A 22,414-nucleotide genomic window follows, 5' to 3' on the forward strand; every position below is an offset into this window, starting at 1 on the left:
GTCAGAGGGGAAGGTTGAAGTAGAGAGTGACGAATAAACAAGAGAAGGTTCTATGTGACCTTTGCTAATATTGAAGGACACATTCAAAAATGATCGATCTTTTCAGCCGATTTGGTGATATTATTTAGAAATATCACTGTATCGGGGGAGGGGTTTCGCCCCTCCCCCGACCCCCCCTGACAAACTGCACCTGTCCTCATACTTTAAATGGGGGTTTCACCCCAAAACCCAAGTTGCTCCCCTACCATAAACATTTCTACCAGACCCTTCCTCGCCTCACAGACAAACACAATCACAAACAGAAAACCACACTTACATGCCCACCCGCCCCGTCCCTTTCACGCAACACACAATCCTCTTTGACCCTCATTCAGACACATATACCTACCTTCTCCCGCACCCATCCTCATTGCAAACATTCCCCCTCAATAGACACACACACACTTACCTGAGGCGCCTGCAACTAGCATCTTCTGCTAGGCCTGGCTGTACCTGTCAGCCCCTGTGTGCCCTCATGTGCAGCGATGGGCGTGGCAGGCTGCATTAGAAAGAACGCTCTGAGCTGTGGGATGTTTCAACCCACTAGTCCAGGCCCTCCAACATTACTGTGCATTGCTTGCAGCAGAAACATCAGAATGGCCGCCGGAAAGCATGCTGCTCGCTAAATAAATCACCAGAAAGTGCGCAGTAAAAATCTGAAAAATAGGCCGCCATCCACTTTTGCCTATGTCAGTGGGAACACAGGAGACCACTGCCAAAACCCATCGTTTGGCTGCCCACAGAGCAAAATCGTTGCAAAAGAAACGCAGAGCTGTTTTAAAAATCTGTTTAACCTGGCTGTCAAAATTTGCCAAAATCATGGCTCAAAAACCACCCAAAAAGATCCAACCTCCTTGTTGGGTGGTGAACATCATTCTACTTCAAGAATCCACATAAATACAATGTCCACAGAAGTATATGTTATCTGAACAAAGTCCACTTTTGAGGATGGTTGAGCTGGAAGAAATCTGTCAAAAATGGGTGTAGTACCATTACTCACCTCTGTCAGAAGCCGGCGATTTAAAACTTATGATGTTTAAAGTTGTACATTGAACTCAAACTATGCCAAAGAAAGACTTGCTATCAGAAGCCTAAGAGGTGGATACAATTCAAAACTATATTCTAAAAAGGCTTGAAGTAAGAAATTGGTTGATGTATTTGTTAAAAATGTAAGTTATATTTTAAGACAAGTCAATTTCAGACATTGGGCCTCATTACACGGACGGCGGTGGACCAAGGTGCTATTAGCTATTAGCTATTAGCACCTTGGTCCATGCTGGTAAAATACTGGCACCGCCTCGGAGGAAAGGGGAATTACCGCCCCATTCCAAGGTTGGCGGGGCGGTAATTCCCCCTTCCCCCATTGCCCTTCCCCATTCCCATTCCCATTTTTGCCCCATAGGGCATAATGGGAATGGGGAAGGTGCTAATTACGGCACCACAAATTGCGGTACCGTAATTAGCTCCCTGGTTCCTTTGCGGGTTGGTTTTTAACGCCTGCAAAAAGCAGGCGTTAAATTCTCCAACCCGCAAAGGGACCTCGTAGTAAGGCGGTAAGGTTTTACCGGTACCAGTAAAATACTGGTACCGGTAAACCCTTACCGCCGTCCGTGTAATGAGGCCCATTGTGTTTAAAAATTAAAGTTTCCCACACTGGGCTTCAAACACATTCCACACCTCCTCCCTAAACAAAGGAACCTGTCCTCCTGTGCTCTACCAAGAAGCTGGCATGCTGGTGAGAAAAGGAACTAGGAGGGGCACCCTGGCCTGTTGCTCTGAGTGCAGACAAAGGGCTCCCTTGAGCTGAATGGAGATGCTAATTTGGGGCGTCAATAGAAACTGCCCTGGCAGGAAGGAGGCCATGTGACTCTCTGACTCAGCCCAGCTGTGGAGGCGGGCCAGACTGAAATTGTGGATTTGGCAGTGGATCAAATATATGTTTAAGGAAAATACTTCTAAAATATTGTACCGAACTGACAAAAATATATAACGTAGAGATTATTAAAATGAAAAATTCGCTCACAGTTTAAAACTAATCTGGAATCTATGCGATGTTCTGAGACTGAACCACAAATGTTTTTAATATTGTAGCTAGTGTGGTTGTGCTAGGAACATGAACAATTACAGAAGTATGACCAGATGGTATGCGCATGTATATGTAAAAAATTGTACAGATCCGAAAATGTGTAACCAACCAAAAGCGGTAAAAATCTGTCATTTGTGAACCAAAGCTCGTAGGAACATGGAACTTGAAAAGAGATATGCCTTAATTAATCTGTGATGTGTATATGTAATCTTAACAAGTAGTGCATATGGAAAATATGTTTTTTGGGAAAAATAGATTTTCTAAGTAAAAGCAAAGGGGAGGTTCTTCCCTAGGTTGTAAATGGCAGCATCATTCTGACACCTGATGACACACTGTTCCTTTCTCAAATCAGTGGACAGGGAATTCTCTGACCTATCAGATCCTTAGAGGGTTCAGCATAGACAATCAGCCTCCCCACCCACTTTGGAAAATTGATAAATAGGGACTGTTGAAGACCCACAGACAGACACACTTTACACTCATCAACTGATTTCTTGGCGACACACCCTGCAAGAAGATCCAGGCTCCAGACATAGATCCAGAAACCAGACTCTAGAACTTTGAAGCAGAAGGGCCCAATCCAAAAAGCTGAACTCTTCTCAGCTGGCCTTCAGAATCTTTTGCAACCTGATTCTAACCCCTAAACTTCCAAGTGGCACCACAAAATCCAACAGCCTGGCTGGTCTGTTTTGCTGTTCTAGCTAAGAACCTTGTGCTAGAACCAAGATCTAGACCCATAGAGCAGAGCTGAACCCAGAACCCGTCAGATCCAGTCCAAGAGGCAGTGCAGACCAGAGTGCCATGCTGAGAGCAGAACCCAGTTCCTGAGATCTGTCCGGTGGTGAGAGAATCCCAGCCAAACCCTTGACCAGATCTTTGACGGGCCCATTCCATTCCAAAGCCATAGGAGTGAGTATTTAGTCTAGAACTGTCCATAGTCATCTCTTAGTTTAAAGTAATCCTATTCAATCCATTTCAACCTATCCAGAACTGCATTATAGAATCTTGTGTCCATCCTGAATTCTTCTCATTATATAGTCTGTGATAATTGTAGCGATAATCATCTGTGCGCTGATATTTTCTGAAGAAAGTCAAGTGTCCTGACGTCATTTTGAAGCTAACATCCTCAGATTTCAAAAGAACCTAAAACGACATTCCAATTCCTTATAGTTTATCCATAATCGCGTTTCCCACACGCAGATAAATTGCAGTGGATTTTCAATTTGGCTCAATTTAATTTTATGTAAAACAGCTATTTCTTGCTTTCAACTTCTGTATTTCGTTTTCCATCTGCTAATCATTCTATCATCATTGCTAGTGTTGACCTGAACCAATCCAAAGCAACTCTCACTAGTTCTGAATCCATTTAGTGAATTAAAGTCATTTGTAGCATTTTTCCATACATTACTAAATCACATTCAAAAGCAATTGACCTGTTTTAAAGCATTCCTGTTCTCTCTAAGCTTGCTGGGGGAAGTGGGATTGAAACTGCAATTGTTGATTGTTATTCCTAATACCTCTGTGCCCTCATTCCATCTCTTCATATTGTATAGTGGGGGGAGTGAGTAGTCACAGGAGAAAGCGTGATCATATTGTCTTTTGATTGAAGTCATATCAAGTTTTATTTCTGTGTTGCATTTCTTCCTATCATTGCATTTTCTTGAAACCACACAAAGTTATTCTCTGCTACACTATTCTTCCTATTCCTACTCCTAATTGATTAAAGAGATTGTTGATAATGTAATATTACCCATTGACGATCATTGTTCATATTCATAAGTGTGATATTCAGATATTATTCATATTCATAAAAGTGTAATCTATATATTGTTCAATTCTTCAAATAAATCTTTTAATTTGCAAAACAAACCTATTTCTTGGTTCAGTGAGACCGGGGGAATTCAAAGAGAGGGCGTTATATATGGGTACAATATCCAGAATTAAACAAACTTTTGACATAAAAATATATAAATAAGGGTTTACATTGGGCATCCCATACTAGGCATTGACTTAGTTGGAGTGTTGGATTGAAATCACTTACAGAGCGGTCTCAGAGAGGTCTTTCTAAAGCGATTTTGTATCCCTACAGTCGAGAGTAAATTAAGATCTGGAAGAGAGTGAGATTATTTACGGTGCCTCTCAGCACGGTGCAGTGAAGACCCCAAGTGAAGAGGATCCGGGGTAAACCAGGGTTGTGAAGGTTCTGTGTCAATGTCCGTGATATTATCTTACGCAGAACTCCACACAAGGTTCCCTGGATCGCTGAGAGCTTCCTGATCCAGGTCAAGTTACAAGGCTGAAGGTTGGTGGATACGGCACCGGGGCTCTTCCTGACAGAGATGGAGGATGTTCTCCCTACCATGTCAAGGTGTGTGTTTAAGTACTCCTCTCCCATTGTTCTTATGCCTCCGTAGGGTGGTACGTTTAGCTGTTTCTGAGGTTAGAGGGGCTCAGCTTTGAAAGACTGTGGCAATTATCACTGGGCCAACACATGAGTGGATCAATAGTTAAAATGTGATTATCACTGACCAAGATGAAAGTTCAACGTCATGATGTACTGGGCCCTGGAAGGTGAAAATGAACCACAGAGTATTATCCCCCACAAACCAGGCCCTTGACCGTGTTTTTTTTTTTCGTCGACATCACGCCCTTTCAAACTGAGAGATGTTTTCGAAATCTAGGTTGCCCTTTGCATTTTGGGACTTTTGTTGACTTATAAGCCAAACTGCAAGTCCCAGAATGCAAGGAAAGGACTTGATAAGTATCTCCCCAATGGAATGAGGCAATGGGGGAATGTGTGTAAACACATGATGTTAAAGAAAAGAATAATATAATAGCATAGGCGAAGGAGTGGGCAGGAAATACAGAAGGGGAGAAGCGGGCAGGCCACTCCGGCACAGCTCAGCCCGGGTGATGCTATGGTTTGGGGGAAGGTTTTCCTGTGCTTTGCAGCTGCCTCTGGTCTCCACCCCTTTCACCTCAACACCAAGTGCCCAGTGTAGCAAGTGGTCATTGGCCGCAACACTGACCGGCCTTGTGAAAGGTGTTAATGTAATGCATGGGCCTATATGTATGGTTATTCCAAACATCTGCTGGTTTGTGAGGAATGGGATGATTCGGAAGAGCAACGTGTGCGTTGTGTGTCTCTATAGGGGTTGTGTTTGGGACTGGACTAAATGTGTAATGTTGTTAGTTACTGGCGGCAGCATTTGCTTTGCTCGACGCTCTGTGTAGAGGTGGCCATGCTTGAACAGCCTGACCAGGCAGCATAAAGAGAGCATGCATTTAACTAAAATGCTGAAAGAAAGGTCAACTTCTATGAGAGTTCCTTATTAGGGTGTCTGGAGCAACAAGCACTTCTGCTGATTCACTGTGAAGTGCTGTAACAGAGGCATCACCCAATCAGGTGCTGAGTTTATAGGATGAAGGGCTGAGTCAGACAGCCAGGGTCTTCTACTCGTGCTGGATGCCCCCTATTTCCGAGCAGGCACGGTGCACATAAACGATCATTCCTGCTAATATGATGTAGGATGAGTGATGAAAGGAACAGGGGACCCCACAGGGAATTCATATATGTGAAATGATGAGGGAATTCAGTAGTCCTTTCCCGCATTTTGGCCTATCGTCCTCCTCTACCGTCGCTTTTTCAATTCATTAGCTGTTATTGTCTGTTTAGTGCATTTACCAAACTCGAATTCAAGTACAGCAAGAATACAGAGTCGGAACTTGCGGCAAATCTTCCAGGTTCCAAGCAGTTTGGAGGTCTCGTCATCCGACCAACCAACCAATCAGGAAGCTTGGATCGCAGGCTATACCTCATGGTATTGCCAGCATTCTGAGCCTCCTGTGAAATAGGAGGCTGACATCTTCCCTCCTTGTGATAAGCCTTTGCTCACCCTGCACCCAGTCATCACTTCTCCCACCCCTGAATCATCCCGACCCATGCACCATTTACCTGCGCCTCGCCTACTCCAGATATTCCCGCCGTCCTGTCCTTTCCCCTCCACGCCAATGGCAGCCATGGAAAGGAAGAAGAGACTACATGTAGTTCCGAGTTCCTTTTCTTGGGCATTGCAGCCATCTTGTTTGGTAGGCTTTTTTTAAAGTTGAGAAATGGTAACCACGCCTGTGTTCAACTTTAGAAAAGCTAGTTGCACCCCAGTTAGCATGATAGCTATAAACCTCTCCATGGGCGGGCATTACCGGTCAGGCAATGCCTGCTGGAATAGGGTTATGTTTGTTAATTATGGAATCTAATAGGACTGCAACTGGCGTTTGGGGGAATTCCACTGGCAATAATTCCTCCATTCTTTGGTCCAGGAGGTTTTTCCTCCACTTTGCCGCCAAACATGGAACAAGGCTGTGTAGTAAGAATGGCAGGAATTCTATTGCCACCACTATTTAACTGCAATGCCCTATTGTTACTGATGCCACTGTCTCTATGCCTCCCCCCACCTGTCTCTAGAAGCTATCATCGTTGACCATTTTCGTTCCACTCTGCTCTTTGCCTGCCATTGAACCTCTTCACCATTTCTCTGGAAATTCTCAACATTCCTGCCACTCTGTCTGTCAATGCTCCTGGGTTAGACTAGTCCCTTTTGCCCTCCCACGGTGCTCGATTCCCCCACCCAGATCCCTGTCACTTTCCTTGCTAACATCACTTCCTTTCTGTCCTTGAAAAAAAAATCAAACATGATAAAAGCGGGTGTGGTCATATTTCGCCCACTGAGAACCAGTATATGTGCTTGGCTTGCTCACTCATAGCTCTGAACACATGATGTCAGCTACAAACTGGTCAAAATCCTCACATTCGGATATTCAGTCCTGCTTGCACATTCCTCCACACCTTATCAAGCCATTGCTACACAGTGACTGTCCCTTTTACTGGAAACCAAACTTGCATAAGCCAAATACCTGCTGCGAATGTTTCGACATAAATAGAAACTTGGGAACCAAAGGGACTTCTGCGGGCTATGGACACCCTGGCTCCTGAAATTACTGAGCCACTTCGACTCCGACCTTCATTTGCATCAGGTGACCATAGTGATGGCTTTGGCTAGGGTGATATATAATAAATGCCAAGGTGGATGGGTTTAGGAGTAGCTGCGGGGTTCAGGGACCTGCTGGTGGGGAGAATCAATTTAACACTTCACCCGAGGCGACAAACTTCTCGGTCCGTAGCCATGAGTAGTGGAGTGGTTTATAGAGAACATTTGAAGCAAAATCATTGGAAGAGTCGGTAGTGCACACACACCTGCATAATGTGTGTTTCGGTATTCGGTTGACACCACATTAGAGAAACCAGACTTTGATGCAGGTAAGATGCAGTGGGGAGAGTCCTCTACAACACAGTCCTTTGTTAAATATTTTTACATAAAATGAGATGCTTAGGAAGATGCAGTGAGTTGCCCAAAATACTTGGCTGAGGTTCAGGGAAGGGGACAGGGTGCATGAAAGGTTGGCCCAAATGAACGCGCTGGCGGAGTAGCACGTACACCCCAGTGCCTTTACCTTGCATTCCTCGTCCAGTAGATCCAGGATGCCGAGCTTTGCTTCAATGAGGTCAATGCAGGGCTGGTTATCGTAGAAATCGATGAGCGTCCAGGGGATCTGTTCCTTCATGTACTCCTCTTGCTCCAGCTTGAAGACATGCTGCGTTCACAAAACACAATCAGGATGTTATCGACATGCTACATTTACTGTTAATTAAACTTCCCCGGGCCCGCAGCCTCGGTCGTGCTCACTAGCTGAATACTGATTCTGATTCAAGTTTTAATTCCACCAGATAATTTTGTCAAGTGCGCGTCCATGACAGCTTCAGCGAGAGGACATATTGACCTGTGCACAAATCAGCGGTCATACTTTCTTCTGGAGCGCTGGGAAACTTGGTGCTAATTGATAAAGCACACCAGCTTGCCAGGGCACATACACACATTCTAATTATGAATTGATAGTGTTACCTGGTACATTTCTGATTCTGAACTCTCTTTTTGGTTTCTTTGAGATGCATCGGATATGAATGGACTGGCCTTATGAAAAGACTGGCCTAACACCTAACAGCCATGAAAGCAGATGTCGCAGTGCTCAGCCAAACAGTGGAATGCCGCAGGCCTCAGAGAGATGGGCATCCATAGCCCTCCCTCTTTGAGAATGTACACAGTTCTGAAGCTGCTGGCTGAAGTCCCACGGTTGATAAGAGCCTGCCTTGCAAAGACAATCTGAAGTTATGAAATATGTTTTCTCTCTCTCTGTTCTTTCGCATTGTACAGAAGTATGAGCCAGGCCTGGGGCAGAGTCGAATGCTGCCCTCCAGAGCCTGGTGTGTGTGTGCTAGCATTACAGCGCTTTTACACCCAATTTCGGCTTTGTGTATTATTTGTGTTCGAGTGCCGAGTTACTGGAATACCTGAGATGGTGTGAGGGAGCTGGGTGAGAACTAGTATCATGGGGAGCAGGACAAACATGTAACATATGGTGCCGAAACCCGTGAGCTCCTCTTCATCAAGTGCACGTGCATGACTGGAGATTACAGCAATACAACGGGTAAGTGAAAAATATGTTTTGCTGTACCTGTTGCACGTTTGAATTGTGGAATTTCGAGTCTTCAGGGACCCTAGGACTAATACGGAGATAGTAATAGCGCCTCAGAATGCTGTAGTGTTACAGCACAGGGCCGCATGTGCAGCTACAGGACTGAAATGAGGTCAGAGTATTTTAGGCACCTGTGGTACAGTCAGATCACCTGTCTTGGAGAGGAGGTGTAGGGTCGATGCTGTCAAGGGCACAGAGTGGGAGTGGAGTGTGAGGTCTGAAGATTGAGTAAAAGTGGAATAAAAAGATTACAGAATACAGATTACAGAATACAGAATACAGTTTCAGTGGCAATATGGCAGATGCCGGTCCACGGACAAGGCAAGAGGTGGGGGGAGATTTGTGATATAAGTCGGGGGCAAGGGCTGTGCTGGAGAGGCTGAAGAGCATGGTGGACAATTGGGATGTGGTCCCCCAGTCGGTACAAAGGAATAAGGGGGTGGGGGTTGCCCAGGAACAGCAGTCTCAAAGGGTACTGCAGGGGAGGGACAAGGGAGATAGTGCTGAATCGCAAGCAAAGCACGGAGATGTCACAAAGGGGATGAAGGTAGAGAGGGAGCATAGACCCTCAGATTTTGCAGTAATGATACACACATTTTCATGAGGGGCACAATATGGCGGCAGCTGCCAGACGGGATAAGGAGGGTGGTGGAAGGGAATGTGGATGTCGAGGAAATGGTAAGATCCGCCCAGGGGTGGGCATACATTCTGAATGCAGCTGATGACGCACCGTTGAGAATGAAAAAAGCAGTGTCAGTGAAGAAGTGGGAGGAGGGAGGCCACACAGAGGGGCAGGAATGTGAGGTGCCAGCACTAGTGCCTGTGGGGGTTAGGGTGGATGACGCAGAATGCTGTGGAGGTGGCTCTATGTATTTCATAGAAAGGGGAGGAAGAGGGAGAGGGGGAAGACATTGGCTGGCTGGGTACCGGAGGAGGCAACTGTGTACAACAGAGGGAGGAAGGACATTTTTTGGAAAAAAGCGATGCAATGACTGATTTGGCAAATGGGGTACTGACAGAAGGGGGGAGGCATGTCCAGACAAAGGGGCAATAAATGAACTGGAGTTCATAAGGACGGGTGACTGTGCAGTGTGCACCTTAGACGAGGAATTGAACAAGATGCCAGTGGAAGGTGTAGTGTCAAGTGAATACATGTCAAATCACAACAGGACACTTTCGTGGCATGTGCACCAGAGAAGGACATTGACAGAACCACATATGAAGTTGGTGGTCAGTGTCAGTGCTCAGTGTCAGCCTGAGTTAATAGTGTTTGGCGGGAAAGAGCACAGTATGGTGAATTACAATCAGTGGTGTTGGCTCTAGGAAGAAAGTAGATGACTACATCTGAGCGAGAGTGGCCTGTGGCACCCAACAATGACCCACAGCCACAGCTAATGGCATCCATAGAAGATAAGGAGTATCATTACGATGGAGGGCCCACCCCTTGAAGTGGTGGAGATTATCCTACAGAAGAGCAAGAAGGAGAGTCAAAGGAAATGTGAGCGCCTCCTGGCCATTTGGAAAGGGGAGGATGAACCAATGATGCAGCATGTCAATGCAGAGAAAGGGCAAGACAGTGCATTTCAATGCCGAACAGAGATGGCCTGGTGGCCCACGGCAGAAGATGGCTGGCAGGAGCACATGGACATTTGTGTGGCTCATTGGAAGAAAAAACAGAAAGACAAGCCAAAGAAGGAGCCGTTCAAACCGATGGATGTGAAAGGCACACAGTGGGAAGACTGGCTGTCATTTGTTCTCCATGGACTGCTACTTGGGAAAAATATGACAAGCACTGAGAAGTTGCTGCTGACACTGACTGCGGGTGCACATAGGGACTGGGAGGTACTGGAGGGTTACTATATACTGGAAAGTAAGGAAGAGATTGATTTTGACTTGGACAGTGCAAACAAACATGGCAGACACGGGAATGGGGTGTTGCTGAATCTGAGAGTGACAGGGATACACAGATCTAGAAAGGGGGGACATGTAGTAATGCCTGTTGTTGGTGTTTTAGGTGCACCCTAGATTATGGCTGATGCTAATAGGTGGGGATGTTTATGCAATAGAGTACAGGGAATGAATGGCTTTAAATGAGGAAAGACGTAAATAAGCTGCCTTAGTTTGATAATGTTTTTTTATTTTCTTGCTCCTTTATTGAGTAAGAATAGTTTTATTGCAATGTGCTTATGTAGAAGTAGTGCAAGGGTTTGGATAGCAATTCATAGATAAAATGAGAAGAGGAAAAAAAGTGGGAACATGTTACTTGGTACATTTCTGATTCTGCACTCTCTTTTTGGTTTCTTTGAGATGAATGGGATACGAATGGACTGGCCTTATGAAAGGACTGGCCTGACACAGGGTCAGACTGGGACAAAAAATAGGCCTGGACACCCAAAAAAAGTGGCCCACTCCTGTTATATTTTGTGTAAACGCTTGAGAAAGTGATAACATTCCTTTTGTCTCTGTCCCTGAAGACATGTGTCATCGACCGACAATATATCACCCCACACAGCACTTTGTATTCTTGGACTTGTAGTTCTGTTGTACCTTAAAATATGTGCCAGCAAAGCCCAGCATATAAAATACATTTGGCCAATAGACAGGACGGTCCGAAGGTGTCACACAAAACATGGAAGGTGTGATGGGATTACGGATGCGGGAAACCTCCACATAAATACGAGATCCATTGACTGCATCACAAGTCCATCCACGACTGAGCCACAATTCCTGACTAGAGCATGAACACTCTGCTAAGTAAGCCTTGGCCCCCCACAACCTCCTGGCCTCATACCATCTGAGATAAGCACAGAAGGTGTAGGTCTGTACACTATCATGCCCCCAGTCTCTGGGACAATGTACCCCTGCTTCTTCACCTTCAACCAGGCCTTTAATAACTTCAGCTCTGAAATTCTGATTAGAACTATAGAGACAGTGCATGATTCATTAACTTTTTTGCACAGTTCAAAGTGACTCTGCACTGCAAAAATACACTTTGCACTGTTGCATGAATCAAGGTGTTTGTTGGCAGTGCAAAGTCACTTTGCACCAGTGAAAAGTCACTTTGTACAGTGCAAAAAATTCTATGAATCAGGCCCTTAATGTTAATCACTTTGCAGGGTTCCCTAGACTTCCCACTGAGCACCATTCTCTTCTGTCTGCCAATCCTCTTCTCTCACCTTTAATTGCAACTATAGTGCTCTGAAGGGACCGTAAAATGGCCTTCAGCGCTACATAAAAATACAAATAAACAAACCGATGGGCAGAATGCAAACTGCGTGAAAGAAAAACCATCTTTTTTAAGAGTTACGAAACCAAATACCATGACAGCACATCCCTTCTAGTTCTAATGCAATCTATTCATTTTAATAGCAGCTGAAAATGTTGCGCATATGCGATAGATCCAATATTTACTGAAAGCATCAAAACGGGTCTCTAAAGAGATATCCCCAACACGAAACACAACACAATTGCACTAAAGTAGTAGTTAAACACATCCTATACGCCTCGTTGAGCTCCATTATTTTATCCAATGCATCACTGCTTGCTGTAAGCCGGGCAACTGCGCACGGCCTGTGAAATTGTTTGCCATTGCCAATGCCAGGGTTTGTGCTGCTTGTGCACTACCCATTCCAAAAACTGCTCTTGGATGGATGGAAAGGGAGACACTTAAAAACCGCAGCAGCATCCGCTCCCTGGCGGTAAACCTGTGCCTGTTCCAGCCAGCACACACTTTCATTGTAAATAGCAAAGTCTTCTTTCATGAGGATGTCCGCGCCGCAGCTTGAGCAGTGTCATTTTTGTACAGGACAGTCCCTGGCAATCGATGGCCACGGCCTCATGGGTGGGGGTAATGATTTACCATTGGTTATTGAGAGTGAACTGTCACCATTCACCAAGAGAAATTGTAAAGGATCAAACACAGCAGGGTGTGAGAAATGTTATTGATGTGATCAGTTACTGGCCTTCCCCACATGGTCGTTGGTGAAAGGCCACTGCAGAGTGATAGGCTCGCTATGCTAGCTAAGATCTTAGACTCACTCAGTGGCCCGCAAAGAGCACGCTGAGCCAATGGAGGCCAATGGATGCCGCGCGTTCATGGCGCCCTTTCTCCTGCGAGAACTGCAGCTCACTTCAGATTTGCAGCCTTTAATTGCAAGGAGCTCGGTTAGCCACATGTCACCGGAGCTGGATCACTTATGGCAAAACTTGTTCCCATCTTAAAAAAAAAATGAACACCCCACAACTTCAACTTCTCAAATTAGTTAAAGTGGTTTGAGGGTGGAAACGTGTGGGTACGAAGTGCTGTGTTTTAATAACACAGGCCTTAAGATGCATGGACTGTTTAAAAAATTCACCTTTTCGAGCAAAATAAAATGTGTTTCCACACCCGTCCTCACTCACTTAGTTGCCGCTGGTCAGGGGCGGGTGCGGTAATGACTGCAGTGCTGCTGCTGCCGGCTGTGGCCCAAGTGAAAATGCCGGCCAGGACCAGGACCATCCAATCACCCCCTGCCCCCACTGACTTGAGACTGAGAGAAACGTCTCTCTCCTTGTTCCAGGTCACGCAGAGTCCTCAACGTAATTGGATCACTGCAGTCTCGGCCGCCTTGTCATTTACAATACATCAATCCGCTGTGCAGCCAGATCAGAGAAAAGTAACTTACGTTACTTAAAGTAATGTAAATTACAAAAATCGATATTAGACGCAATAAGACGTAATAAAACCGGCCGTGGGGTGACGGATCAAAAAACCGGCCACCAGGCCTTCAAAGTCATTCGGCCACGATAGCCCCAGTACAACCCTGGCCTAACATCTAACAGCCATGAAAGCAGATGTCTCAGAGCACAGCCAACCAAGTTTGGAATGCTGCAGGCCTCAGAGAGATGGGCATCCATAGTCCTCCCTCTTTGAGAATGTACACAGTTCTGAAGCTGCTGGCTGAAGTCCCATGGTTGATAAGAGCCGCCTTGTAAAGACTATCTGAAGTTACGAAATATGTTTTCTCTCTCTCTGTTCTTTCGCATTGTACATAAGTATGAGCCAGGCCTGCTAGCATTACAACGCTTTTACACCCAACTTCGGCTTTGTGTATAATTTGTGTTTGAGTGCTGAGTGCCTGGAATGCCTGAGACGGTGTGAGGGAGCTGGATGAGCACTAATATCGTGGGGAGCAGGACAAAAGTGTAAAAGATAGGTCATTTATAACATGCTTAATACCCAGAGGTTTCTAAGCGTGGATCCGGGGGATCGAACCTGTGTTGCTCCATGTCGTCTTGCTTCCAAGGCGAGTACGTTGCCCCTAAGCTATCCTCCCGAGACTCAAGTAGTATTGCCCAAGATATCATATTTTTCAAATGTTATTGGTGATGTGTAGCACACTCATTATGGACAAGCGGCTTAATAGTGCTGGGAAGGTGGGAGGGTGGAATGGGTTGTGAGTAAAAAGGAGGGGCACATCATCATAAATGATTTTTCAATAGTATTGATCACATTGCTGGTATTATTTCATATTTATTTTTATTGTTTATTTATAACTACTTAATACCCAGAGGTTTCTAAGCACTGGACACTGGGATCGAACCTGTGTTGCTCTGCATAGTCTTGCTTCCAAGAGGAGTGCGTTATCCCTGAGCTATCCTCCCGGTTACAAGAAGTGCTGCAAGGTATTTGGTGTTGTAGACCAAATAGTGATGTGAGCAAAAGATCCTATCGGGAAAAGGAAAGGACCTCATGTCTTAGTCCGAGTTGGATTCTTCCCTAATATTTTGTAGTCCTTAGTTGTTGCATATTTCGATATACAAATGTCTGTGTGAGTAGATTTGTTTTAAGTTCCCTCTTGAATTTCATGCAGGGTTTTAAGGGTGTCTGGGTTAGTCAGGGCCCAGCCCTGGGAGCGTCCAAAAATGTCTCTCAAACTGGACCCTGCCAGGGCTCCCTGGCTTGATTTCCCTGCTCGATAAAAGTCAATAAAAAAGATGACAAGTGACAAGGCTGCTCTGCTGGACCAGCCTGGAGTTTTAATTTAATCTGTGGTGGTACACTTTCGCGCACATCTGAGACAGTATGGTAAAGGCGTATCGCTTGCCATTTATGCAGCAAACGTAGCAAGTTATTGCACACTGTTCTGTGATTGGACACTGGCTGGGGAGCATAGCACCCCCTTCTTTATGGTTTCTGATCCAGGTTTGGAATGGCCTGTATTGATTGGTCTGTTGCGTTTAGGGGGTAGCTCGGGGCTTTTGCGGTATGTGAATATCATTGTTCGACAATGTCTACGTGCTTTACACATGACAATAGGCCTCATTACGAGGCTGGCGGTAGCAGTGCCTATAGTACAGGCACGGCTGCCGCCGGTATTCATTTTTTTCCGGCGCCCAGAAAGGGGCAATTACCGGGTCATTATGAAAATATGGCTCAATGGGAATGGGGAGGGTGGTAGCACCGGTACCGTTAATAACGGTACCGGTGCTACTTTCATGTCCTGCTCACGGGTGCCAGTACGGCCACCAGGTCAGAACTGGTGGCTGCAAAGGCACCCGCAAGCAGAACTCATAGTTAGCCGGTACGGTTACAACAGTACCGGCAAGCTTACCGGTACCGTTGTGACTGTACCGCCAAACTCGTAATGAGGCCCAATGTGTTATTATCGCTTGTTCAGGTAATGTGGGTAAACACGGATTGTTCTTGTGTAATAGGCCTTTTTCTGCATAAGCGGGCATGCCGTCTACCTGAAGGGGAGTGAGGTTGAATTACTTACTTTGGCGATGAGGAGATTTAGAATTTAAAGGCACCCATATAAGAGTGTGGTGTAGCTCGGTAAGGTGTGCGCTGGAAGAGCGACTCTCTGATATTGCAGGTCTCAATTAGCATTAGGCCAAGGGTGCTAATTTTACATAAAGGACAGACTACCCCCTCCATTTGGTAAACTCAGTGCTGAATTAATTTAGGTTGGCAGTGTGATGTACTTTTTATCAGTTTGACAAACATTAGTGTTTTCGGTTAGTGTTTAGAAGAAGGGGAAAGACTGGCACAGACGGGTGTTCTGTTATTCTTTGCGCTTTACCGGGTTTGCGGGGGCTTTTGGCACTGTTTGCCTGTTGCGTGAAGAGCATAGTAAGTTTTCCTCTGGCAAAACACCAGGTTCACATACAGCAGTTGGGTAGGCATTGGGGTTACGAGGAGCGATTCACGAGGCTTTCTGCTGGCGATAAGGCTATATATGCATGAACAATGTGACACTGAATTATAACATTGGGAGACAATCCAGCTGCATAGTTAGAGCATGGGGTTACAGTGGCAAAGTCGCAGCGTCAAGTCCACGCAGAGGCTGGGAAATACGCACGTGCCTACAGAACACTCATTTCGGAGAGGGTTGCTGTTCAAAACCAACATCGGCCAGTATAGGGGTTCTAGATCCGTTGACATGTTGTAATGTAACTGTCCCTTGCGGCAGAATGTCGCGAGCTCCCCAAGGTTCACAGGGGCTCCGGAAAGTGGATGCACATTATGTGGGTCTGGCATCGGGTGACCATTTCTGAGGAGGACATTGGGGGCAGTTAGCTTATTTATTATCTTTATTTTATTTTTATTGATTAATTAAGTTGAAATAAATCAACTTTACAATCATTTATCATAAAACAATTTTTAAAAAAGACTCACAGAAAATAAGAGCATTTCTCCTTAAAATATGTACATAAATCATAAAATCATAAATTTAACATTTACTGACATCAGTTCTGTTGCCACAATTAATTTGATTTTTTATCATAGGCCATTAGTTCTTTCAAATTTCTCAGAAAGGTTAAAACATCTATTCTTAAGGGGGTTGAACAGCCACACATAATCATCAACCACAACATTTCAGGGGTTATTTCTCTGTAATCTATCAGCTATTTAATATCTAGAATTGTTCAAACGAGGAGGGTGCCGGTTAGCGCTGCACACATTTTCTCATGGGTAGCCCGTGCTCTCTCGAGGGAAGGGATGGTTGTGCTGACTACATCTTCAATTTTAGGGATTTTTGCCAGTTTTCTCCCTTAACTTGCCTGGCCTTTGTACTATCAATGGCTGAGACACAAGTAGGAGTAAAACCAGTATCTGTCTTTCCTTTTCAGCAGTTACTTTTAGCTTGTTTTGTGCCATCGGTTAAGGCTGAGATAGGGAGGAGGTGCTTGGCACTAATGGTGAGAGTTTTCCTAGCACGGCCCAATGGACATTGCGTAATAGGACTACTCCTGCTATCTACGGTTACCCCGGTTTTGTGATATTTTGATCAGGATGGGTTTTATAGCTAATTCAGGTTAATGGAGAGGTTAGTCGGGATGTGCAGGTCAGCGCATGTGCAGGAGGTGACCGCGTTTTCCCTGGCACCATGACAGGAGTGCAGGCTGCCAGTTGTGGCCACTACACAGATTTCATTTTGTGGTACGCTATTTCCAAATTCCACCTTCCCTTCTTTGGTCATATTTGGTGCTGATTAGTGCTCATATTTGATGGGTTCCTGCAGTATTTGAGTTAATCCTGGCTGAGGAAATGAGGGGTGATGTGTACGCAACCCATTCAGCTATTGTTTAGTGTCAACGGCATGGGTTTCATTTGGCCCTCGGGTGGTAGTATAAGAGTGACTGGTGAGAGCGGGACTTAAGGCGCAGATCCAGTTTCGTGAGTGTCGGCGGTCGAGTGGTATCCTGGCCCTTCCCACCCAGTGGTTGCGAGAAATGCTCTTTTACTTGGGGTTACTGGGAAATATTGGCAGTCGGTAAATGACCACATCATTTGCCAGTCTCATTGATCTGGAGGAGTGGCACCTCTCTGAGGAATCGGGATATTATCCTGCGGCGTAGGCGGCGTAGGGGGTTTCGCGTCATATGGCCTTGGCGAGTATGCAAATGGTGTAAGGTTTTCTTCCTTGTTTGATTGCAGACTGTTGTTTGGCTTCAGTCTGTAATTACCATCCACGTATGGGAATGGTTAAGGAGTTTCTTTCTTGCTTCTGACACCAGACTGTATGGGTTAGTAGTTATTACTTTGTGATTTTGGCAGTGGATTGCACTGTGTTTTGCAATGTTGGGACAGTGGGGTTCGGGGGCGTGATCATGGATCATCGCGGTCAGCCATCTAGATGGAGCTTAATTAGGCGAAAAGATGTGGGCTGACGGAAAAGAAGGGGTGGCACTTCTGCATTCCGGGGGAATGCTCCTGTTTCCTTGGGTGAGGGGTTTCCTGGATAGTTGGAGCCTGGTGTCATTAAGAGGCATTGCAGGAGGATCTGTCACCTGCTAGTAGGTGGTGGCGAGGTCTGGGCTGCTTTTGGTCGGCCATCCAGGCAGCAAAGCGTATCTTGTTTTTAAGTATTAAATCTCGATTTGACTGCTGCTCAATTATTGGTCGAGCACCCACTGGGCCGAGCATGTTGAGTGGGAGATCTTTGGAGGAAGCGGCCCTACAATGGTAGGGGAGTACGAGGAGCAAGCATTGACAGGGCATGTAATCTAGCGCGGGGGGGAGGGCTGTCGGAAAGTAGCCCAATCAGTCCTGTGGCGCTGTTGTCGGGGACCTACACAATCGATTATGAAACAATTCCGGACCATAGCCAAATGAAGAACTAGATGAACTATGAATTTGCTGCCCCGGTTGTGGGTTGAGGGGTCCACCTTTGTCGAACTGGCCAAGCAGGCAGGGACGGTGGCCTATTGGGTTGAATTTTAGCCCAGGCTTTGGCATTGGACTGTCCGGCTGGACATTGACATTTGCATTCTGCAGTTAACCATGGAACAGCTCAGACAGCCAGTAGGCCAAACCGTCAGCTGGCGGGTCAGCAGGGCTGCCAGGGTCAAGGTCATGGCAACCGATTATGGTTGATGTAAGATGGGTGTGGTCCCCATCATAATTTCGGAGAAATTCTGAATAACGTGCGGCCTGTTTAACTCCAAAAAGAATGTGGTACAATTTTGTATAATACAATGTGTATTTTCTGACGGCATGGTCATTACGAGTGCACCCCTATGAAGGGGGTGGAGCATACGTGCTATTTCTGTAGTAAGAAAGATACATGGTTGAGAAACGGGTGGAGGTCACTTTGGTTTCTGTGTACACGATAAACGGTTGATAGACTTCAATACTTCCTCTGCTTTGTCTTTTTTGAGAGAGTTACTGTTAAGGGCTCTTTTTTTTGTTTTGTTTATGGGTAATCGTACACCCGGACCACGACCGCTAACACATACATGTTCAAAGTCCTCTGTGCAAATTTGATTGTTTTTTGGGGGGGTCCTTAGGACAATTATTGGAATCTGGGTGGTCTCGGGTTCACGTGTCAGTACCGCCCTACACAGAAGCAACTGTTAATGCCTCCCGCCACGTATGTGCATGAAAGACTCCATTAACATGAACACCTCTGGTTTCTGCCTCGCAAGCATTGCACTGACCCCAGTTTACTGGCAGGAAGTAAAGGGTGATCTGCAGCCCTCTACACCTACATCAAAATGAACTGCCTAAAGTTAACATACTCGTTGTGGGGACCGGCACCCAAACTGCAAGGTCACATGTTGAAATGCAGGCAGGGAAGATTTCTGACTTGCTTCCCTCAAGACCATAGAGATACATAATTTTAAAGGGCGAGGATGCGACAGGGAGAGAGTGCTTTATCTTCAACATACTGGAGAGTCTCATGTGTAGCTCTTTATGATTGGTTAAAAACCCAGGGATCGAACCAGTGTTGCTCTGCGTCGTCTTGCTTCCAAGGTGAGAGCATTGCCCCTGACCTATCCTCCCAAGACTTACGGTGAGTGCTACAAAGAGGAGTGAGGGAGTTTGAATATTTCTACAGCCTTTTCTAAATTTGTCTCTGGGTGCGTCTGCACATTAACAGCATATTTTCCTTAAAAGCGGTAACTACACAGGGGGGACCACAATCCAGAGGCATAGACATGGTGGGGGCCTATCGGGCAAGGCCCACTCAAAATCTGTAAATACCCACTCAGCAGAGCATTGCTGGCATTTATAAATGTCACTGTGCAGGCTAAGCAGCAGGGATCACTCACACTTCAGTTCATTTGCGCATGTCAAAAGCCAGGAAGCGCTCCCTCCTGGTTCCTGTCTGAGGTGGATCGCGGAAGGGCTCGCCTATGGAGGGCTGCGGAGGTGATGGCCTGCTGAATTCGGAGGAAAACTGGTAATGAAAAGAAAATGGTGTGTGTATGTGTGTACAAGGATTGCATTCATGAATGTAGATGTCCATGCATGTGAAGGGGTGTGTGAGTGCATGCGTATGAATGGTTGTGTGCGTGTGTGAATGAGAACTCCGTGTTCATGTTCTGGGTTTACTCTTGTGAATGAAAGCGAAACTGTACGAGTGTGTGACTGGTGGGTGAATGTGTATGAACACGTGTGCATGAATGTGTGTATGCAAAGTCATTTCCAGGGGTGGGCGAAGCAAGTTGGTGCCTGGGGCTCGAAGTGGGGAGGTGGGCACTACAGAGGCAGGTGTGAATCAGCCCCCCACAGTAGGCAACGACTGATATTGGCCCTCAATGCTAATCTCACTGGGCATATGTCCCCATGCACCCCTCTTCCTAAGCATATCCTCTCACAAATACCACATGAGATACGTATATTATCTTGGGAGGATAGCTGAGGGGAAACGTGCTTGCCTTGGAAGCAAGAGGACACGGAGCAACACAGGTTCAATCCCCGGGTCCACGCTTAGAAACCTCTGGCTATTAAGTGCGTTTTAAATATCCTATCATATCATCTTTGCATATGTGTGGTTGGAGACTATACACCTTGAAGCCCTTTATTATTTAGCTATTATTATTTAAATCACTGGTAGAAATAGGGACCCAAACTCGAATCTCCTGGCTGCAAAGCGGTCACTTAACTTTGCGCCGCAGCTCCTTTTTAGGTAGCGAACGACTGTTGCTCTCTCTAACTGGCATCACACAGTGGGCAACTGGAAGATGCCCGCTGTGGCCTGCAGCGTCCCCTTAGAGCCCTTCTCACATGCAATCAGCACTTTTGGACATACTAAATGCCTTCCATTTTGCAGTGCGCAGCCAGCCTTGGACAAGATGGGACCATTAGTCCCCACACACAGGGGATAGGGGGGAGCTGGGCCCAGGGCACTATATTGAGTAGAAACTGCCCTGTCTGTGTTTCTGGGTATCCGAGGTTGGGGTCCAGGGAGGCATTGGATCAAGAACATTTTTTGACAGGGGCATGACATGTTTTATGGGCATTTTTGGTCAAAGCAAAACCAAATTGAGTGTTATTACGCAAAGGAGGGGGTGGGGAAGGTACTACACCGGGGCTACTGGGGATTTCTAAAATAACGAAAATACACCTTAGTGAAAAACAGAAGCAAAACAACGTGTAAACCTTTTATGCCAATTGGTTTAAACCTGATTTAACAACATTTACCCCAAAACAACCTTATAGTATTTACTGACAGGTTCATATACAAACAGAAACGACACCAGCTTGGTTCTATATAATTCATCCGAGAAAGAGGACCCTTGACCTTTCACTGTGCGTAGCGCCCAGCACGCCCTGGATGTGCGCGACACCCCAGTAGTGGCAATGCCTCCAGGAAACTGACGAGAAGGTGGCAAGTTGCTCTTACCGAATTGAACTGCTGTTGAAGTTTCTCATTGGCATAGTTGATACAAAATTGTTCAAAGCTGTTGATTTCAAAGGTCTCGAACCTGCAGAGTGAAGAGAAGTTGGTGTTAATGCATTCCAGGGACACTGCAATGTGGTTATTTGTCTTGTGGCATCACAGAAGGCGGACGTCTACACTAGTTCAAGGTCAAGCACACACAATCATAGCCCCCGTTACAAGCCAACTTGGTGCCCAGGGTGCAACATCAGAATACACCTCCCCACCCCCTGACTGGCTCACGTCACTCCCAAACTACACCTCTGTCATGCGACAAAACCCCTCCTCAATAGCAATAAATAATTGCTATATAGATGAAGATAGTTTCATTACATTGTAATTTAAGTACTTCACAGAAGAATTCTAATGTGAAAACACAGCTGTTGCTGCCCAAGTACATGGTTTTTCTGTCACCTGCTCTTAGGGAAGGCCTTGCCTGAATGCAGTTTCAAACTGTCCGTAATGGCACACTGAGGTGTGATCAGCCTACCGAGGTCTGAGGGCTCACTGGCCACTGGCCCTGTGTTGCAGATGTTCTGTTCGTACCACCTTCTTTGTATTTTGCAAGGGGCAATACTAGACTAACCATATGGATTCTTTTCTGATAGAAGGTTATCATTCCAAGATGGACAGTCTGGTACACTCTTACTGTACTCTTTCTAAATACCTCTCTGAGCGTGGGAAAGGGGACAAATAGCACCAATGGGGATTCCTGTATGCTTTGCATTAAATCACAGATCATTTCAGGACTATAACAGTGATCAGCAATCCCTACATTTGATAAACCAGTCTGTGATAAAAGGATTGTATATGTGAATCTCTAAATGCATAACTGATGCATGGCTTGGTGCTCACATCACGGTTCACAATACTCACCCTAACATTAAAATTGTTGTAATCATGAAACATACAAGCTCATTTAGACAGCTTACATTTTTGGATGTGAGTATTAAATGGCTGCAACATCTGCCACTCAAATGGTGTACAAAGGCTCTTTTGCTTCTTGTTTCTGAAGAATTTTAGATGAGGAAGGGCTGGGTCTCAC

The 22,414-nt window shown here is 45.8% G+C and overlaps 1 protein-coding gene across 4 annotated transcripts in view; it reads right to left on the reverse strand.

Annotated features, from left to right (window-relative positions):
- Window positions 1–22,414, reverse strand: part of MYO5B (myosin VB) — a 1,432,615-nt gene that overhangs the window by 540,026 nt on the left and 870,175 nt on the right. For all 4 annotated transcript variants that reach the window (XM_069626964.1, XM_069626962.1, XM_069626965.1 and 1 more), the window contains exons 11-12: window positions 21,334–21,415; window positions 7,637–7,777 (exon numbers count right to left, since the gene is read on the reverse strand). In XM_069626964.1, coding sequence (XP_069483065.1) covers window positions 7,637–7,777; window positions 21,334–21,415 — 223 coding nt within the window. The remainder of the gene's footprint in view (window positions 1–7,636; window positions 7,778–21,333; window positions 21,416–22,414) is intronic.

Source organism: Ambystoma mexicanum, chromosome 6p (genome assembly GCF_040938575.1).
Source record: "Ambystoma mexicanum isolate Mex_15411 chromosome 6p, UKY_AmexF1_1, whole genome shotgun sequence".
Classification (NCBI taxonomy): Eukaryota; Metazoa; Chordata; class Amphibia; order Caudata; family Ambystomatidae; genus Ambystoma; species Ambystoma mexicanum.